We start from the raw sequence: 17904 nt of genomic DNA, 5'->3' as shown, positions 1-17904 counted from the left end.
CTGCTATCAGCGGTGCTAGTGGAGTTTATTTCTTTAAACAGCCAAATTTTACTTTTTATTAAGACACCACCTTTGATACTGATTTAGAGCTCAGTGCTCCTGTCTTTAGCTGAAATGGAATTTTGGTTTAAAAATAGGTTTGTATCAGTGGAATCAGTTCATGCCCCATGCACTGACAAGATTTAACACTTGTTCAAAACAAAGGGGAACAGTTTTTCCCATTTCATTTAAGAGCTGGTGGAAAAGATCTGAGTTAGGATTTTATCTATTAGTCTATTAGTCTATTAGTCTATTCAGTACTGTAATAATACAGATCAGACAGAATAAATGGACAATTCCTTAGGCCCTGGTCAGCTGGATATCAGCTGCTTGCTTCTCCTTGGGGAAGGCTGGCCAGCACTGGGATGCAGGTCCCTCAGTACATTGCAGGCTGCTCTGTGCCTGGAGGAGATGCTCTGGTCCTTGTGGCCTCACAGCTGGGGGCTTTGGAAGAAGGATGGGTTTTGATTTAAAAAAAAAAAAAGGTGATAAATTAAGGCACAGCTATGTTTCTCCAATCCTGAAGAAGGTGTAGTCTGGAATAGGAAGGAGGCAGAGGAGAGGTCTGGATTTATGGTGCTGCAGGATGCTGTGGCTTTCTCTTGGGACTCTGGAGCTTCCCAGCATTGTTCACGTTTTCCTTGCCATGTGTCAATTCCCCGGGAGACTTTCAGGAGTCAGAACTGCAGGTCTCTCTGGCTGAACCTCAGACTCATGTTTAATTATGCTTTTAATTTTTTACACACTTGTGTTTAGTCAAGGTTACAACAGGATTGGAGTTTTCCTTAAAAAAAAAATTCATTCAGAAGTCTATACTCATAAATGTGTTCTCATGGTATTTCTACTCCTATTTCTTAGAAGTTAATCTGCTCAAATGCTTGAATGTCATTTATCAAACATGGGGAAATGGGAGTGAATAAATTATTAACTCTTTCTTCCTATTCATTAGCTCAGAGTTTTGGGTTTTATACTTGGAAAAATATCCACTGCCTTGGTCTCTTACAGCTGCAGGAGGCTCACCCATGCCATGCCTTGCAGAGCAGTAATGGTCATTTTTAATGTGAAATGGTCAGTCCCAGGTTTTGCAAAGCCTGGTTACTCAGAGTTTCTCTTCAGGGCTGTCAGGGGCCACTAAAAATGTTTGTGTTTGAAATTAAATGGTATCCAGGAGCTGGGATATTCAGTGTTCAGTTCCTTCCAAAGTGGGGAGCACTTGAGGTTTGCCTCATCTGCATTTTCCAAGCAGGTGCAGGTACAACGGGCTGCAGGTACAAAGGGCTCACCAGCTCCAGGAATAACCTGGCCTTGTGCTGCTGCTGCCTCATCCCAGAGGGTCTTCTGAGGGCAGTGCTCTTGTGTGGGACTGGAGAACTCTGAACAGCAGCACAGGCTGCAGAAAGGAACTGTTTCAGACCTGCAGAGGTGTTCTGAGGACATGTGTTGCCTTGAGAGGGTTTGATAATATCCCAGATTTTTTATCTGTCAGTGTGGTGGGATTCAGTTCCTGCCTTGAGGAATGGGTAGAGTGAGACTGTGCAGTGTTTTAAATGGATTTTAGCATGTGTGGTTTCTGGTTGCTCCATAGTTACAAGCACAATAAACGTGGCTCAAACATTGATACGTGTATTTGCAAAGAACTGAAAAAAAACCCAAACAGAGCAACTTTTTTTTTTTTTTTTTTTTTTTTTTTTTTTTTTAATTAATCTGCTTCAATTGTGGTTTTTGCCAAGATTTCCATGCACAAGACTGAGGGTTTACTCAGCTGCCGTGTACAGACCTTGGGGACCTCTAGCAAGGTGTAAGTAACTGAGGATCTCCATATGCCACAGTTCCACGGCCACAGAAAGTTGACCTGGGAAGAAAAAAAAAAAGCTTGACTCAAGATTTATCTCTTTTTGCCCAATGAAAAATGAAAGGGTGTCAGCTGTCACCTTGAGGCTTGTTAGTCCAACCCATAATCCCACTGAAGGAAAGCCTGCTGCAAAGATTATTAGCATCTGCTATTAACAGTAACAAGGTGAATTTCCTTCTTTTGGGGACCAGCTGTAACATTTGAGGTTTAGTATGCCTTATCTTGGTTTGTAATTGTTTTGTTGTGGAAAAGCTAAACATTTCAAATTATTCACTGCAGGATTGTTTTCCAGACAGTTATTCCCTGGTGCACAGTCAAACATCTGATTTTTCTGATTTTTTTTCTGTCCAAAGTGCAAGGCCTTGTCCTTTTCCTTATTGAAATTCACATTGTTGATTAAAAACCACATGTCCAATTTAAGACCATTTCTCTATCTTTTCTCTCAGGGTTTTTTCCACTTGCCTTCTGACCTCTAAATGGGATACACTTACCTATGTCCATCTGCTCCATGTATTATATTGACTGTTTCTGCTCCCAGTCTTGCCCAGAGCAGAGAGAATATGGCTTTATTCCAGAGAAATTCAATTTTTGTAGTATTTCTGGGGTTGATTTCAACATCAAGATACTCTGTGTAAATATCATCTTGAGTGAGGTCTCCACTGCAAATAGAAGGAAAAATAGCATCATTGAGTTTAACAGTTCAGAGATCACTGAAATAAATCATATTCTCCACATACTTTCAGGTTTTCCCTGTTTTTACAACATAAATTTGCATTTTTGCTGTTCTTTGTAAGAGCAGGGCACTGGACCAGGACTCTGAACGAGGAGAGGATGAAAACCAGTACAGAACACTTTAAATGTGTTCTTTAAATCTGTTCTGTGGCAGGAGGCCATGGGAAGATGACAAGAGTGAGACTGGGGCTGTCCCTAGAGCCTTGTGTGGGGAGTTGGCAGTTCTGAACTCACCTGGAGTTCAGAAACACAGAACTCATGGAAATGGAAATACCTTCCATTTCCCTTTTACAACCACACATCTGTCCTCCTGGTTCTTACTTTAGTAATAACTTCTTTCTTATCTGATGTTAAGCAGAATATTTGCAATGCAGGATGAGTGTTAACACTGCTTAAATATGTGAGAAGTATGTAGATTAATGTTAGCAGCATTGAATACTGTAGAAAAATATTAATTTAACTTACTTGGCAACTTCATATTCTTTTGAGTTCCCCTGTGTGTCATAGTACACCAGGTTTATGTCTCCCCTCGTTTTCTTTACACCAGACAATTTGATAAATACTTTTTGTCTCCAAGCTGCATAAATAAAAACAAAAATAAATCCAGATTACCATTGGTGAGCTTGAATGCTACATTACATAAGTAATGTAGCATTTTCTGTCAGAGCTATTAGCAGTTATTTATAGAAGCAGCACAGGTGCATGGCTGTAAATCACATCAAGGCACTTTTCAAATTTGTGAACAACTGTAAGAAACCTTCACTTACTGGCAAAAGGCTCATCTCCTGCTGTATTTAAAAAATACTTTTGGTCTACCCTCTTCAATTTATCTGGGAATCTGTCAGCATAGTGGCCCATCATTGGACATCCCTCCTGTGGACATGGGAAACAGATTCCCTAGGGAAAATAAGAGCATCAGTTAATGAGGAATATTATTTTTCATACTAGCCCTTATGAAATTAAGGCTCCAGATGCTATTCTGATCTTGCAAAGCTGTGTCAGTACTGTCTGTTTCCATAACTTAACACCAAAACCTGATAAACTTGTTTTAGATAATGGCTCCTGCACCCAAGAGGGTACAGGATGAGCAGGTTTGATGCCTGTGTACGGTAACAGCTTGAAACTTGTTAGTTCAAATATTTTTCAGTTAGATTCTAGTGCAAAACATAGGCCAGACCCTCCTAGTCAAGGGGAACTAGCCTGCATTCACAAATGGGGGAAAATGAAAGGAGCATCATTCATAGGTGCTCTAATCAGTGTCCAATGTAACTTAGAGAGCAGCCAAGGATTCTGGAGGCTCTAAATGTAGGAAATAGGATAGATCTACCTAACTTATGTTCCCTTTGCATAAAGGTTTGGGGTGAGAATTCCACAAGCTTTCATTTTTTTGTCCCCAATATTTTGGTGACATCATTTATGCTTCAGGACTCATTTTCCAGGGTGGAACAGCTGAACTGCTGTGTGCTGTGCTTCCTCCTGCCCAGCCACCCCATGGGACCCCAGCCCCCAGCATCCAAGTGGTATCTCCACCAGAGACCTGGAATATTTTATTTACACCTCACCCCTACCTGGGCTGAAATACTTACTTTCTTAAAGTCTTCATATGATTTGCAGGGATATGCCAGGAATCCAGTGGGGTAGAGGATACTTGCAAAATAAAACTCGTGGCTGCGTGAGTGGTGGCACCCCCCAAAGAGTGTGGTGTCTGCTGGGAAAAACTTTGTTAGCTTTGGTGAAATAACCACCAGTTATTCTCTGCAAGAGTTGCACTTGTCTCACCATGGAAACAGCTCAGGCACAGAACAGAACAGCAGCATGGGCTTGAAATGATTTCTTTTTGGTCTGAATTGCTAGTTGCAGGAGAAATTGCTGGTTTTTTGTGTTTTATCTGGAGAATGGTGTGCCATTACCCTAAGATTTCAAGTGGGATGCATTGGTCTGCTGTGATGTAATAGTCCCTTTTAGGAAGATAGTCTCATATATATATATATATATATGTGTGTGTGTGTGTGTGTGTGCACATATATATACATATATTATATATATGAGATACCATAGCAAGATAACATTCATTACAGTTTCAAGGGATTAACAGACCATGGAGAACCCACCAAACTGTCCAAAATCTCTGAAAAGAGAGACATCTCAGGTTCAGAGGTGAGGCATGTACAGTCCCTGGAAACACTCAGTGCTTTTACCTAATTCATGCCTTGGAAGTGTGGGATGTCCTTTACAGCATCTGCAAGAAACCAGAGGTGGTGCTGTCATGCTGCTGATTTGGCCTTTCTCAGCCCGGAAAATCTCCTGCTGGGGTTGTTGGACCTGCAGACTCCCTGTTTCCTGCCTTTTTGGGGTTTGCATCCAATTTCAAATTACAGAAGCAAAGCTTAGGCGTGTATGACACCTCCTTTCCCTGCAGAGTTCTCTGTGGAGCACTGTTCTGTTCCTGCCTTTGTTGTTTCTTACTTCCTTTTTAACTTGGGAGTAAACAGGCAAAAAGCAATTTTGTTTTCCTGTTTTCTCCCAAACAGTGGGCAATTTTCACAGTTCATGATTCAGAACAGAACAAAAACAAAACGCGATGCACGTTTGCTTACCAGGAATTGTTTACCTGCAATGATGGCTTCAAAATCACTTTGTCTCATCTCTGGGATTAAATCAGTGCATCCAGGCATCACAGTCCCTCCATTTGGGTAAAAGTCCAGGTGCCCAGTGGTGTTATACATTCCAAGCCCTGAGACATGCATGGGAAGGTGTCAGGGTCAGGGTGCAGTGCCTGTCCCTGCAGGTCCCTGCTGGCACAGGAGCACTTACCTGCTGCAGGAAAGTGAGCAGCATTGCTGTGAATAACATCAACAAAGTTTGCATCTGTAGGATCCAATCTCACCATGGGAGGAGTACCTTCAAAATAGGGCCCAGCAGGGTCTAAACCTAAAAAAGACCCCCACATTTATTGGTTGAGGAAGAGAGAGAAGTGTTGCACATGTTAATATATCTTTTGCCAACTCATGAAATCAGACGTTTAGTTTTGTAAAAGGCAAGCCCAATACTGATGTGAATTCCAAGCTAAACTATATAAAAAAATGCAAATATCATGGTTTTGTGAATCTTTGTGAAAACTTATTCCAAGAGAAGGAAAATATTTTTTCAATAGACGATATAATGGCATACTATATTACTAGGAAGGAGGCATTTATTACTCATGGACTTATTACTGGACTCTAAAGCTGTAAACAAGGAAAACTAAGGGTTCTTCTTGTTTTGTGTGGGGCTTGATGTAACCCAGTGGATGATGGTAATGTTACAAACATTTTAGCTATGCTTGTCCTTCCACTAAAGAGTGCTTCACCTAAAGAGAAAAAAATATGTAATAATTACCCTGTTTCTGAGAAGCATAAATTTTGTCTGCTCTCATGACAAGTATCCCCAGCGCTGCCAATAATTTAATTCCAGTCTACAGACCAGTGTGTGGCAAGTTTTGCTTTCCTTTAAACACACACTGTTAGCTGTGAATCTTGGTGAGCAGCCTACCTGTTATCCGCCTGATGCCTCGGATCCTTCTTCCCGCCTCTCCCGCAGTGTGTGCTCCCAGACTGTGGCCAATTAAATGGATTTCATAAGGGGAGTACCCGAACATTTTCTGATCGTTAAAGTGGTGGTGGTGGTGGTAGGAGATAAGAACACAGGCTTTGAATAACAAGCAAAGAGAAGGTCTGACATTATGGGCCTCTGGGAACATCTAGGCCGACTCTCTGCATAGCAAACAGAGGGGGAGTTCCTTGAGTTAATTGCTGTTTAAATTACACTAAGAATTGACACAAAAACGATCCCATCTGGAATTTTACATGCATAGTGATGAGGGGTTCACTGTTGTGGTGTTGGCATACGCTTGCTGTATTCCATTATCCTGCGTGACAAAATATGGACCATCTTTCCCATTTGGATCAATGCCTAATGTCATCTTCCATAAAAACGATCTTACTTCTTTATTCATTCTACTTTGCAACCCTTATTTTGGTCACATATCTATTCTCTATCTCTATTTAGAATATGTGGCCATATAATGAATAAGATTTTCAGTGCCAAGCTCAAGTGGGGTGATGTCCATTCTTTACCAGGTCTCACCTGTACAAGGCCTGCACTGCTGAGACATTACACTTGCATTGAAGGTGGAAAGGGAAACAGGGGGGACACATTCATTGGGGTTTGTAACAACCAAAACCAACAACATTGCTAATTGCTTGAGTTTCGTACATTAAATTTTGTAACGTGTGTATCAAAGTTAAAGCATATCTGGAGAGTGGGCCTGTCTGCCTATATTGTTAGATGGCAGATTCCTCTGAAAGCACTTTACTGCAGTGCTTCCATTTACAATGCAGCTGAACCTTTCTGACAATGAAACTCCAGAAATTTTTAAATTAAGGAAAAGAAAAGGACGTCTAAGTACCATTTATGCATTTTTGTAAGGGAAGAAAGGGTGCCCTAGACTGCACATGGTGCAGTAACAGAGACAGTAAATAAGAAACTGAACACATCTTCAAATGACTTGATATTTATACATAGAGGAGAAAGATCCAGAAGCGAAATGTGTGAGGCTGCATATGATTTTCCTAGGAAGGAACAGTAGATTGTGCCCCAGCAGAATTTGGTAAAGTGTCCTTTGAGCCTCAGGTTCTTGCAAGGTTGGCACTTGGCCTCCTGGGCTCTGAACTTCCTTTTGCTGCACTTTAAGATGAACAGCTCCTGGCCAAGGTCAAGCCCAGTGCCTGGCAAGATCCTGATTTCCAGCTGCTCCAGGTACTGGTGAGCCTTTCTGGAATCAGTGGGAAAGGCTGCTGCACAAACTCTGCAGTGCTGCACTCTGTGTGTAAATGTGAACAGGCACCTTTGGGAACAGGGGGCCCACAGCCAGGAGGCAGCTGCACTGTTTATTGTGCCTCTAGACAGCAAACACGGAATTATCAAGTGAGGCAGCTACTGCTCGTTTTGGTGGTGCTAAGCCGAGCTATTAATGCACTTCTGGCACGTGTATGTAATGCTGGGAAATTTGTAAGCACCGCATCCCCTTATTTCCATGGAATGCTGGCTGGCCTCTAACATCATATGGAGACGTTGCCACCTGCTGGTCTCTCATTAACAGGCACATCTCCTCAGCCTCGGCCCTGTTTGTGTCCTCTGTGGCCGTGAGAAGTCCTCACTGGGCCGATAATTAGTGTAATTAGCTGGATCTCAACTGTACTGCCCTCCCTGACCGTACAGGACGAGGCTCAAACCCAAGGCAGCGGTGTCACAACCCCACGAGGTGCCCTGGGGAATTGCAGGTTTACCCCTGCAGGGTCTTTTACCTGCAGAGTTGTTATGAAATAAGCGACCTCAGCCCCCAGCACGCGGATGTTGTTCACTGCACTGACGTAGGTGCCTTTTGCTCCCTCTTTCCAATCCACAGCAATGCAGTTGATGTTTTCCACCTCCAGTAACAGCTGACGTGGGAACACACAAAGCAAAGTATTTAAAGAGAGAAAATAACAATCAGAGATTCAACTTAAACTGGAATAAAGATTAAAACATAACATAATAATGAAGTTTCTCATTGTTTACCAAATGGAACTCTTCACTGTAGCCTGTACCGCACTGCAACACATCTTCTTACAAGACAGCATATAATAACCCATTCCTCAAAAAAAATCAATTATGAAAACTGTAATGAAAATATTTTACTTTATCCACCATTTCTACATTTGAAATACTTCTGAAATGTCATACATAGATACAGTAGATTCTATATACAATATTGTGACTTTCTTTGAGGGATGTTGATAGTTTAACTGAATTAAACTACTAATTAAATTAGTCTTATTTACCAACTGGGTTTTAAACTGTGAAAGTCATGTCAGCCTTAAAAAAAATTGGAGGAGAGAAGAAAGGTTCTATTTCAGCAAAGAAAGCATTGGTCACTTTGGTACTAGCGACAGTTCTGCAGAGACAGTGATTTTTCCAGTGGAAGAATCATGTGTTAGTCTGCAGTTACAGCTTTCTGTGAACAAGAAGGTTTACTTAAGGTTACTTAAGGTTTGAGATAAAAATAGGAGTGGTAACAAAAATTAATCCATGAACAACAGCTTAAGGTGAATGACAGGGAAAACAGAAGTGAAACAATAATGCATCCTGGACTCATTCCTCTCCTGTGGGGACCAGAAGTTTGTAGTGTAGAGAGCCAGAAAAATTGATGTTTCTTTTCAATTGAAAAAAAAAAAAAAAAGAAAAAGGAAATTTAATATTTCAGATTAAAAGTCTTCATAGATTTGTGAACAGAAGTAGTGCTGCTGATTTGTGCCTTGGTATGCAGTGGTGTCTTTTCCCAGCTTGGCCTTTTCCCTGGCAGCAGAGAAGCAGCAGCAAGCAGAGACCTTGCTCATCTGCCACAGGCAATGTACACTCTGCTGGTTCTATGGGAGCTTCCACATTTCCTATTTGAAATGTTTTTTTTCCACTAAACTCTCTAATCAAACAAAAACCAGAACGTTTGGTGGTGTTCTTATGTTTGTTTGTGTTTGTTGTTGTTCAGATTGGCTTCTGTTTGTCTCTAAGAACTGAATAGTGGTGAACCAGGGTAGTATTTATAGACTGAAACTTGAGATTTACAAGTCAGGAGGGCCCTTGGACTGCAGGAAGGTTCAGCTGCTGCTGCTGGGAGCAGCTGTGAATTGGTGTCTATTCCCTGTCTGGACAGGGGTGCAGAGGCTGGGGACAGCTCTGTTGCTTTGATCTGATCTGCAGGGTCTGTGAATGGAAACTCCAGAGAAAAACAATGTCAGAGAAGCCAAGGGGCCTTGACTGTGCTGCATCTTCCCAAGTTGGAACACTGGTGTGTGTGAAATTCAATTCTTGGTTTGTATTTTCTACTACCTAATGAACTGTAAAAGGCATGGTGGACATTAATGCCTAAAGGATACCAACAGAGCTGACAGGAACCAGAGGATGCTCATACCAAGCACATTTCTACCACCCAGCCTGTTTTTCCAGTGCTGCCAAATCCATGAATGATGAAGGAGGTTCTCCTATGTGAGGAAAAATGTGACTTCTGGATGGTCGAGGAGTTTATCGCTGAGATCACCTATAGGTTTAAAAAAAAAAGGTTTTATCTGTTCCTGCTTTTGAACATTTCAAAAAGTCAGCTAAGTCACACCCTCAGGACTAAAGGGACTTTGCTTTGACAGGACAAAATCTGTGGCTTTTGAAACTCGGGCACCAAAAATCTCATCTTTCTCAGTTTCACTATGTTTTCACAAAAATTGTGCCCTTGTGGTTTTTGCTCCTCCCATCTATTCAGCATGAAGAATCCCCTCTTGCAGAATATGAAGCAACCTAAAAGTGCCACATTGTCATAGGGTGTCTTTTGGCCTGAGGTGATGAGTTTCTCCAGGGAGGAGCCCACCAGCTCCACAATTCCTGCTCCAGCTTGTCCTTTTCCTGACCTGACCTTTGGATTCAGTGTGCTGCTGTGCTGCTGAGCTGCAGCCTGTTTTTCTCATTAGCCGCTCCAGAAAGGCTGGAAGAACTTCATGCAAGGACTGCATGCAGCAGGGGAGAAGCTGATCTTCACACATTGCTGCAAGCTACTTAATTATCTATTTTTCCCTAAGAATGTTATCTGTCTGTATTGTTCTCAGACAAATACAGGGGCTGTGACCTGAGCTCAGGGAGTCTGGGTGTGGAAGGGCTGTGTCCTAGATCATAGATATGCTGAACTTTAATGGGAAATAGTGGAAGCTGTATTTTGATTTATTTTATCAACAACAGAAGTGCTGGGCAACCTGTTGCTGAGTGTATCCCATGAGCTCCAACCTTCCTCAGAGACTTAAGTATATGCAAAAGCTAGTCTGCCATAACCTATATCCTAAAGCTTCAGGAAAATACCAGGAAACTTCTTGTGCCCTACAGTTCATTCATAACAATTTTTTGTGTGTTTTACCCCAAAGTATATTCATTAGTGCACCTTCAAACTATCTTCTGATTCCGACTTGTTTGCCTATGGTGGCTGACACAGACTAACAAACATTTTTAGGTTCAGTCAGCTTTTGACGTTAAAAATAAATGTCACCTGTGAATTGTTTCCTGTTTCTCTGGTGTAGAGAGAGAAGCTGATGTTCATCTCTTCTGGAGATTCAGGCAAACCTGTCAGAAGCCTCCCTGGTACCCCAGACCAGGGTGGGTCATCTGTAAAACAGCCAAGCCTGGGGTAGCAAACTTCTTTACCTAGAGTAGGAGAAACAACTTGTTTATATGCAGAATTCTCTTGCTTGATGATGTATTTGAGATTAAAGCAGTTTGAAGAGCAAAATTCTAAGGATTTAATTTGTGATTGATTTTGAAATTAATTTTTGAAGGTCATTTATGTGTCCTTTATGTGTATTGCCTGAAGTGGGAACACAAGTGGAGCTAAATAAACCATGTAAAGGAGGATAAACCAAATAAAGACCCACACAGTGTTTTGACACCACTTTCTAGGCTTCTAAAGGATTAGTTCAGTTCCTTTTTAAAAAACAGTCTAGTAAGAAAGTCTTATTAGAATTGCTCCTGCACACCTTCTACTCCAAAGCATTGTGTCTCTGTCATGGGAATGAAGGCAGCCTTGTACAAAGAATGATATGAATATTTCCTTCAATATAATGGTTTTTTTCTAGATCAAATGGGTCTCATGCTCACTTACACCCAACTTTTATGTTTTAGCATTGTTGTGCTGAGCACCCTGTTGCTGAGCAGTTCTTTGTAGAGAGCAGCAATGTAAAGACAGATCTTGCACTGCCTTGATAGAAGTAGGACATGCAACTCTGAATTTCTCTGTGGATTTTCAGCACAGAGTTATGTTTCTTGCGGTCTTAAAAATAAATTTTAAACAAAGCAGAGCCTTTTAGTATTAGTTCCATGCATGGTAATACACATTGCCCTACAATGACCCAAAAATCACGCTACAATTTCAACGTAAAGGAAAATAACAGTCATCATCTGCTATGCACCACTTCATCTGAATTCATTTTCTAGTGGAAGTGTTTAAAGATACAATTTCTCACCTGCTACTCTGCCAAGGAGATAAAATGCAACAATCCACATTCCGACCACCTAAAGCAAATTGAATACACGGGTTAAGCATTTTATTTTGAGTATTTTGTCCTTTTAAAAAGAGTTTAATACAAAGAGAAATGCAAAGACCTTCACCTGAAGAGGAATAACCTCACACATTGGTCTGTGCACAGAGGGGATCCATCAGCCAGAAAAAGGCCTGGGGGTTCTGGCAGGCACCAACTGACCATAAAACAACATTCCCCACAGCTAGCAGCACCCTGGGCTGCTTGAGGGGGATTGTTCCCAGCAGGATGTGGGAGGGGATCCTTCCCCACCACTCAGTTTGGCTGTTCATTGCATTTCTTGCACCAGCAATACTGCATGCAGATTGCTGCTGGACTCAATCAGATCACAGGATCCTGGTTTTTTCCAGCTGTGATGGGATAGGTGGGAGGTGTGATACAACAAGAACAGTGGTACATGTCACTTGTTGAAGTCTGCACTCTTGGCAGCTTAGGCCCCTCATTGCAAGAAATACTTTCATCAGATTCCTCTCCTCTACACTTTCCTTACTGCTCTTTTCCATGACAAGACTCTCATTAATCTCACCTCCTCCCCTCTTGTTTGCCTCATTCAACTGTTCTCAATTTCCTCTTCTTTTAGGTGTTTCCTATGGCACCCACCTCCCATTTCCAAGATACCGCTTTTCTTTTGAACCAAAAATTTGAGATGTCACCCCAGCCACTGGGACAGCTCTTTAGAAATATTAAGAAAAATGGTAATTTCAGTGGTTTTAATCTCACTATGTGCATAGCACTCTCCAAGGGATATTTTTACAGATGTGAGAAAGCTAGAAACACAACACTCCAAAGCCCTTGACACTACAAAATGCTTTCAGAAACAAAGAAGAAACAATTGGGAATTTTATAGAATTTGAAGCTGGTGTGACACGTGTCAGACAAGAGGAATGTGTGATCCACCTCTGTGCTTGTTTTTGATGGAAGTGGGATTACTTGGCTGTAATGACATGGTTTCCTAACAAAGCCAAACGGGATAGGCCAGAGCACTCTCTAATAAACCCTGAAGTCCCTGTTTGGTAACAGCTTGTTTTGTTTGTGTGTTCGGGCAGAGGAGTGAGGATGAATATCTCAGCAGTGAGCAGGAGCTGCAAAGTGCAGAGCTGAGAGGAATCATGAAATTTCCTTAGAAATACAGTTCTGACCCTAAACCTAATTTATCCATTTATGTCACCAGAGAGGAAAGCTATCTGCTCAAGAAGAGTGGGAAGCAGAGAGGAAGTCTGGCAGTAAAAGAGGAGGGAAAAGGATCAGGAGTTACTCTAAGCAGCTGGTGAAGGGCAGGAACAGAGAGGTCCCAGCTGTGAGCCAAAAGGAGCAGCCCCATTCAGCTGGAATTTCTGTCACGGTGCCCATCAGCATGATGAAAACCTGATGACAGTGCAGGAAAATCACAGCTGCTGTGGCTCATCAAATGAATATTGGAGAACTCCAGAGGATTTCTTAATATTAGTGGACAACCCTCACACTCAGGAGATGAACAGTCCATGTCAGGAATGCCACAGCAAGAAGGGGAGTAGAATTTCTTTACAGACCCAAGCCTGAAAGGCAAGTAATGATTTAAGGAAATGTGGGAGATTGTTGCCAAATAAAAGTGACCAGTAATTTCCTTCAGAGGATCTTCCCTGAAGGCAGAAAATAGAAAAGAACATGTGGCCAGAGAAATACAAGGAATAGCAGAAATTTTATCATGTATGGAACCTTGATACATTCTGTAATTAAGAGAGTTGTAGAAGATAATTTTGTAGTGGGAAGCCTTTCTGTATCAGTCTATGTTAAGGACAAAAAGATTGCAAAGAGGTTAAAAAACTGTGTAAAAAGAGTCCAGGCAGCATGCAATTTGAGAATTCTTTCGCTGGGCATTTAGGAGGCGTAGTGCTGAACAAGAGGAACTGGAAGGACTTGTTTGTGAGTGTGATCTCAGCCTACCCAGTGCTGCTGGCAAGTGGCTGCTCAGCCCTGAGCTCAGGTAACATCTCAATGCACGGAAGACAGGCAAAACCTGGACTAAACATTCTTAAATTGATATTCAACTCAAAAAAAAAAAAAAAAAAAAAAAAAAAAAAAAAAAAAAAAGGCAAATATTCCCAGATTGCCATAGTAATATATAAAAGCTACAGTGGAGCAGTGGAGCAGTGGCTGTTCCTCACCACAGGACACCAAGTCACCTTCAGGACACCGTTGCCCAACCAGTGACTCATGGGCACAGTGCAGGGTTGGGGAGATATGGGAAAGTCTGCATAATGAATGTCTGCAGTGTATTTTTAAGTCCCACACATGTACCCACACACCTTCCTCAGGACAGGCACACAAGCAGGCACAGAGCCTCAATGAGAAGCAAGGCCAAATCTCGGGAGTTCTCATCATCAGCATTTTAGCCCAAAAATTTCACTGCCATAAAGAGATTTTTTTTAATATTTTAAACATTTGTTATGCATTGAATTGCTAAGAATTTTACTCACCATTCTCTTATAACCCTTGTTATCTTTTCTTCTGGTGAGCAGTACCAGGATACAAAAATGGCTGCTGTTTTCTTAGATGAAAATTGGAGAGCTTTATTCTGAAAAAAGGCAATAGAAAATAAATGAAAAACCTATGGGTAACTTGGTAAAGTGGAAGAAATTAGAAGAAAACAGGAGGGCAACAAAGGTCAATATTGGTAACTGGGAATTAATGGCTAAAAGTTACACAGATTTCATAAGGAAAATAAAAATGTCAACAAGTATAATCTATGGGCATCAGAATTAAGGGAAAATATTTGATTCATGAAAGAATAAGGAAGACACAACTTTTTTTGTCTATCTTTACCAAAACCAGGTGAAATTCGCAGCAGGGAAAAAAAAAGATTTCATGGTGATTCTCTGTTCAGACAATAATTTTAGATCTGATGTGTAATATCATGTTGAAACTGGAAACTCAAAAATCACTGGACTTCAGTAACTCATAGCTGAGATTCTTAAAAAAAAAAAAAGGAAACTACCAAAAAAGTATTGACGATTTTTTAATTTTTTGTAAGAAAAGTCCAGATACATAATTTGAAGAAAATTAATACTGTATTAAGTAAAAAAACTAGGATGAATGACCTGAGGAATTTCAGACCTGTGGAATTTCAATCCAATATCAGCCTGAGGCAGAATAATGAAAATCTCCACAGAATTTTTCCACTTACTCATGAAAGAAAAATTGTGAAAAATGGTTAAAAGATTAAGTTGTGTAATTGAATTAAGTTACATGACATGACATGGCATGACTAACTGACAGTCTTACAAGATCAACATTTTCATATGATACTCGGATTTTAGGAAGATCTCTGCCACTTGATATTTTGATTAAGAAAGTAAAATTACATGCATGCAGTACTACAACAGTTAAGTGGATTAAAATTAAACGCATGGATTAAGTAGATTAAAAATTGAGTAATTATTGCATTTCAGGCTTTAGTTGGAAGAACTAGAAGGCAGCTCATAGATTTACAAATGCAGTTCTTGCTACTGTGAACCATCATGTCATATAGCATATAACATCTTATCATATATCATACCATTATCATATCATATATCATATCTTAGCACAATAAAGGTGTGATTATGTTTTTTAGCTTTTTAGCTTCAGGGGTTTTGTTACTCACTGCTCATGCTGGATCATCACTGACAAAGGTTTTAGAGGAATTAGTTGCTGTCATTATACTGAATACCAGCTTTGAACACTGATGTTGCTGGACATGAGCTCAGACTGAAAAAAATACTGACATCTAGGCTAAAGTATAGTAAAAAAAAAGTACAGTTTTTGAATGTAGGATTATTTTTTGGTGTTTTTTAGTTGTTTATTTGAATGTAATTTTGTTGATTCAGCCCACTCTATACAAGCACAGAAAGAATACCATTTTTCCTAGGCACAGCCCCAGTCAGTGGCTCAGGCACACTACCTGAGCAGACTATCAAATAACTATCAAATACTCAAAACTGGTGTGCAGAGTACTGAGGAAAATCTGGTGATATGGTGTGATAACTCAGGTAGCAGAGTAATTGGCAGAATTGTTAAAGACTTAATTTCATCTCCAGCTCCTCCCCATGAGCAGCCCAATGCAGAGTCCTGATTCTGGGTGAAGGTTCTTTGACACCGCTCCAACACAAATAAGCAATAACAAGTGAAGTTCTGCAGGAGGAAACTGGCCATAATTGAATAGCTCTGGAACCCACAAATTTAATATAAGAGAAGTCAATTTTGTAGCAGAGCAAAGATGTGCAGAACCTTTTGCAAATTTTCTTCTTCTAAACCACTCAATACAAAGTAATAACCATGGCAGGGCAGGGCTCACACACATTGTCTGTTTTGGGTAGCAGATTTTTCTGACTGTCAATTGACCTCTTAAACTGAATCTGAAACAGTGGACTAGGACTTTGACCTGAATGACTCAGAATAGTGATGCAAATTATTTTCTTGAGGTATTTAATGTGGGCAGAGCTCCAGTAAAAGGTTAGTAGGTATGTTGGAGGGTGCAGTAAGATGAAGGGTTTTAAGCTGTTCAGGTCAGTTGCTTAGAACTGGTGAACAACCTAAAGAAATTGTAGGATAACAGTGAAGAGAACATATTTAATAACAAGTCTTTAGCTTCCTAATACACAGTATTTGCTCAGATTTCCTAAATAATAGGGTTCTCACCTTACATGATATTCATACATTGGTGTTTACAGAGACAATTATGATCATTTAATCTGACTACAAGCATCATAAAAAAACCAAAACAAACCAACAACAAAAGTGATTCAGTTTTGGGAAGTGGCTGTGCCAATCCTGAGTAACCAGGGAGCCTTCAGCTGACTTGCAGCCACCACCTGGCCACTAGTGTGTCTTCCCCAGGTGAACTCCACTGTTCATCTCCGTGATCTGCTTTTAACCTTGGTCAACTCCAAGACCAACACTTGGCCTTTTGCTATTTCTCAAGTGTAGAATAGTCCTTATCAATGACTAGTTCAAGTTCCCTCCCCTGTGAACCATAGTCTCAAAAAAGCCTCATTTTTCACATTCTTCCACAAAAGAGCTCTATAATTCTTCCCATTTCCATTCTCTCTTTAATTTTTCAATGCTCCTAATAATACTTAAATATGTAGCCTGTTTTATCCTCCTTTTCCACTTCTGCTGTTATTTGTGTTTTAATGAATTTTCCCTAAAAAATTAAAGAAGTCCAGATACCATCTGCATATACTGTCATTTTGTTCTTCCTTTAAAAACAGAGGTATATTCAGTCTCAAATTACCTTAGCCCTACTGAATCCACCCTGTTTTCTTAGCTGCATTGCATTGTCACAGCCCAGAAATTCTCATCCCCTACTGGGATTTCCTGCAATTGAAAAGTTTTAAGCCTTGTAGCTGCTGCCCAGACTCCCTCTCTGAGTACTGCTGTTTGCTTTTTGCATCTTCACTCAGACCACACCGTTCAGCCTGGCTATTTTCAAGTTAAGGAGTCCTTGGAGTCCCGACCTGCAGCTCGTACAGACACTCGTCCCCAAACCCCACTGATTTTTCAGCACTTACCACTCTGAATGCAGAAGAGGCTGGTGCTTTTCAGGCTCTGTTCAGCCAGCTCCCTCCCTGTCAAATCCTGGTCGCTGCTGGCCTTTTTCACTTGGAATCAGTCCCACAGCAGTAGGTGCAGACCTGCCCACACAGCGTCTAATTATAGGCTTGGTGTGGGTGAGTGAGAACCTTTGTAAGAACGATCCCCTCCATGCTGGATATAACAGATGTTGCCTTTTCTTGTCTCTCGTTGTGTGTGATTTATCAATGTTTTCCCCTCCTGAAGTTTTGTTAGTTTGAGGAAAAGCAAGACGAGCCCCCCCAGAGGGGTTGTTGTGTGTAACTTTCATCCCAGCCAACATGGAATGCTCTCCTGAGTTAACTGGTTATTGTGAGCTTGTGTTACAGGCACTGACTGACCCTCCACTGCGGGGGAGTTTAGAGCAGCAGCTTTATTTCCTTGCCCTGTGTCTCTCACTAGCAGTCACCAGCTGTCTTTTTGTCAGCTGTGTGGTGAACGTGCCTTGTCAAAGCAAACCCTTGTACATTTTCATACAATCAAACCTCTTTATATATATGTATTATTTTTTTAATCAAGGGAAGACTAGTTTCTTTGAAAACAAAT

General features: G+C 40.9%; 1 protein-coding gene across 1 annotated transcript; it reads right to left on the bottom strand.

The window, feature by feature from the left end:
* Window positions 1-1469: 1469 nt before the first annotated feature.
* On the bottom strand, window positions 1470-17375 carry LOC310912004 (pancreatic lipase-related protein 2-like). The gene is made up of 14 exons (XM_083866132.1): window positions 17298-17375; window positions 14226-14323; window positions 11695-11743; window positions 10725-10879; window positions 9612-9737; window positions 7969-8103; window positions 6155-6263; window positions 5438-5554; window positions 5235-5357; window positions 4210-4328; window positions 3391-3520; window positions 3089-3200; window positions 2383-2550; window positions 1470-1891 (listed from the first exon to the last, which is right to left on the bottom strand). Exons 2-14 carry the CDS (start codon window positions 14226-14228, stop codon window positions 1828-1830), a joined length of 1410 nt encoding a protein of 469 aa, XP_083722258.1. The 5' UTR covers window positions 14229-14323; window positions 17298-17375; the 3' UTR covers window positions 1470-1827.
* Window positions 17376-17904: the final 529 nt, after the last annotated feature.

This window comes from Zosterops lateralis (genome assembly GCF_965231275.1).
Source record: "Zosterops lateralis genome assembly, chromosome: 8".
NCBI classification, from domain to species: Eukaryota; Metazoa; Chordata; class Aves; order Passeriformes; family Zosteropidae; genus Zosterops; species Zosterops lateralis.
This window is presented reverse-complemented; position numbering and strand designations above follow the sequence as displayed.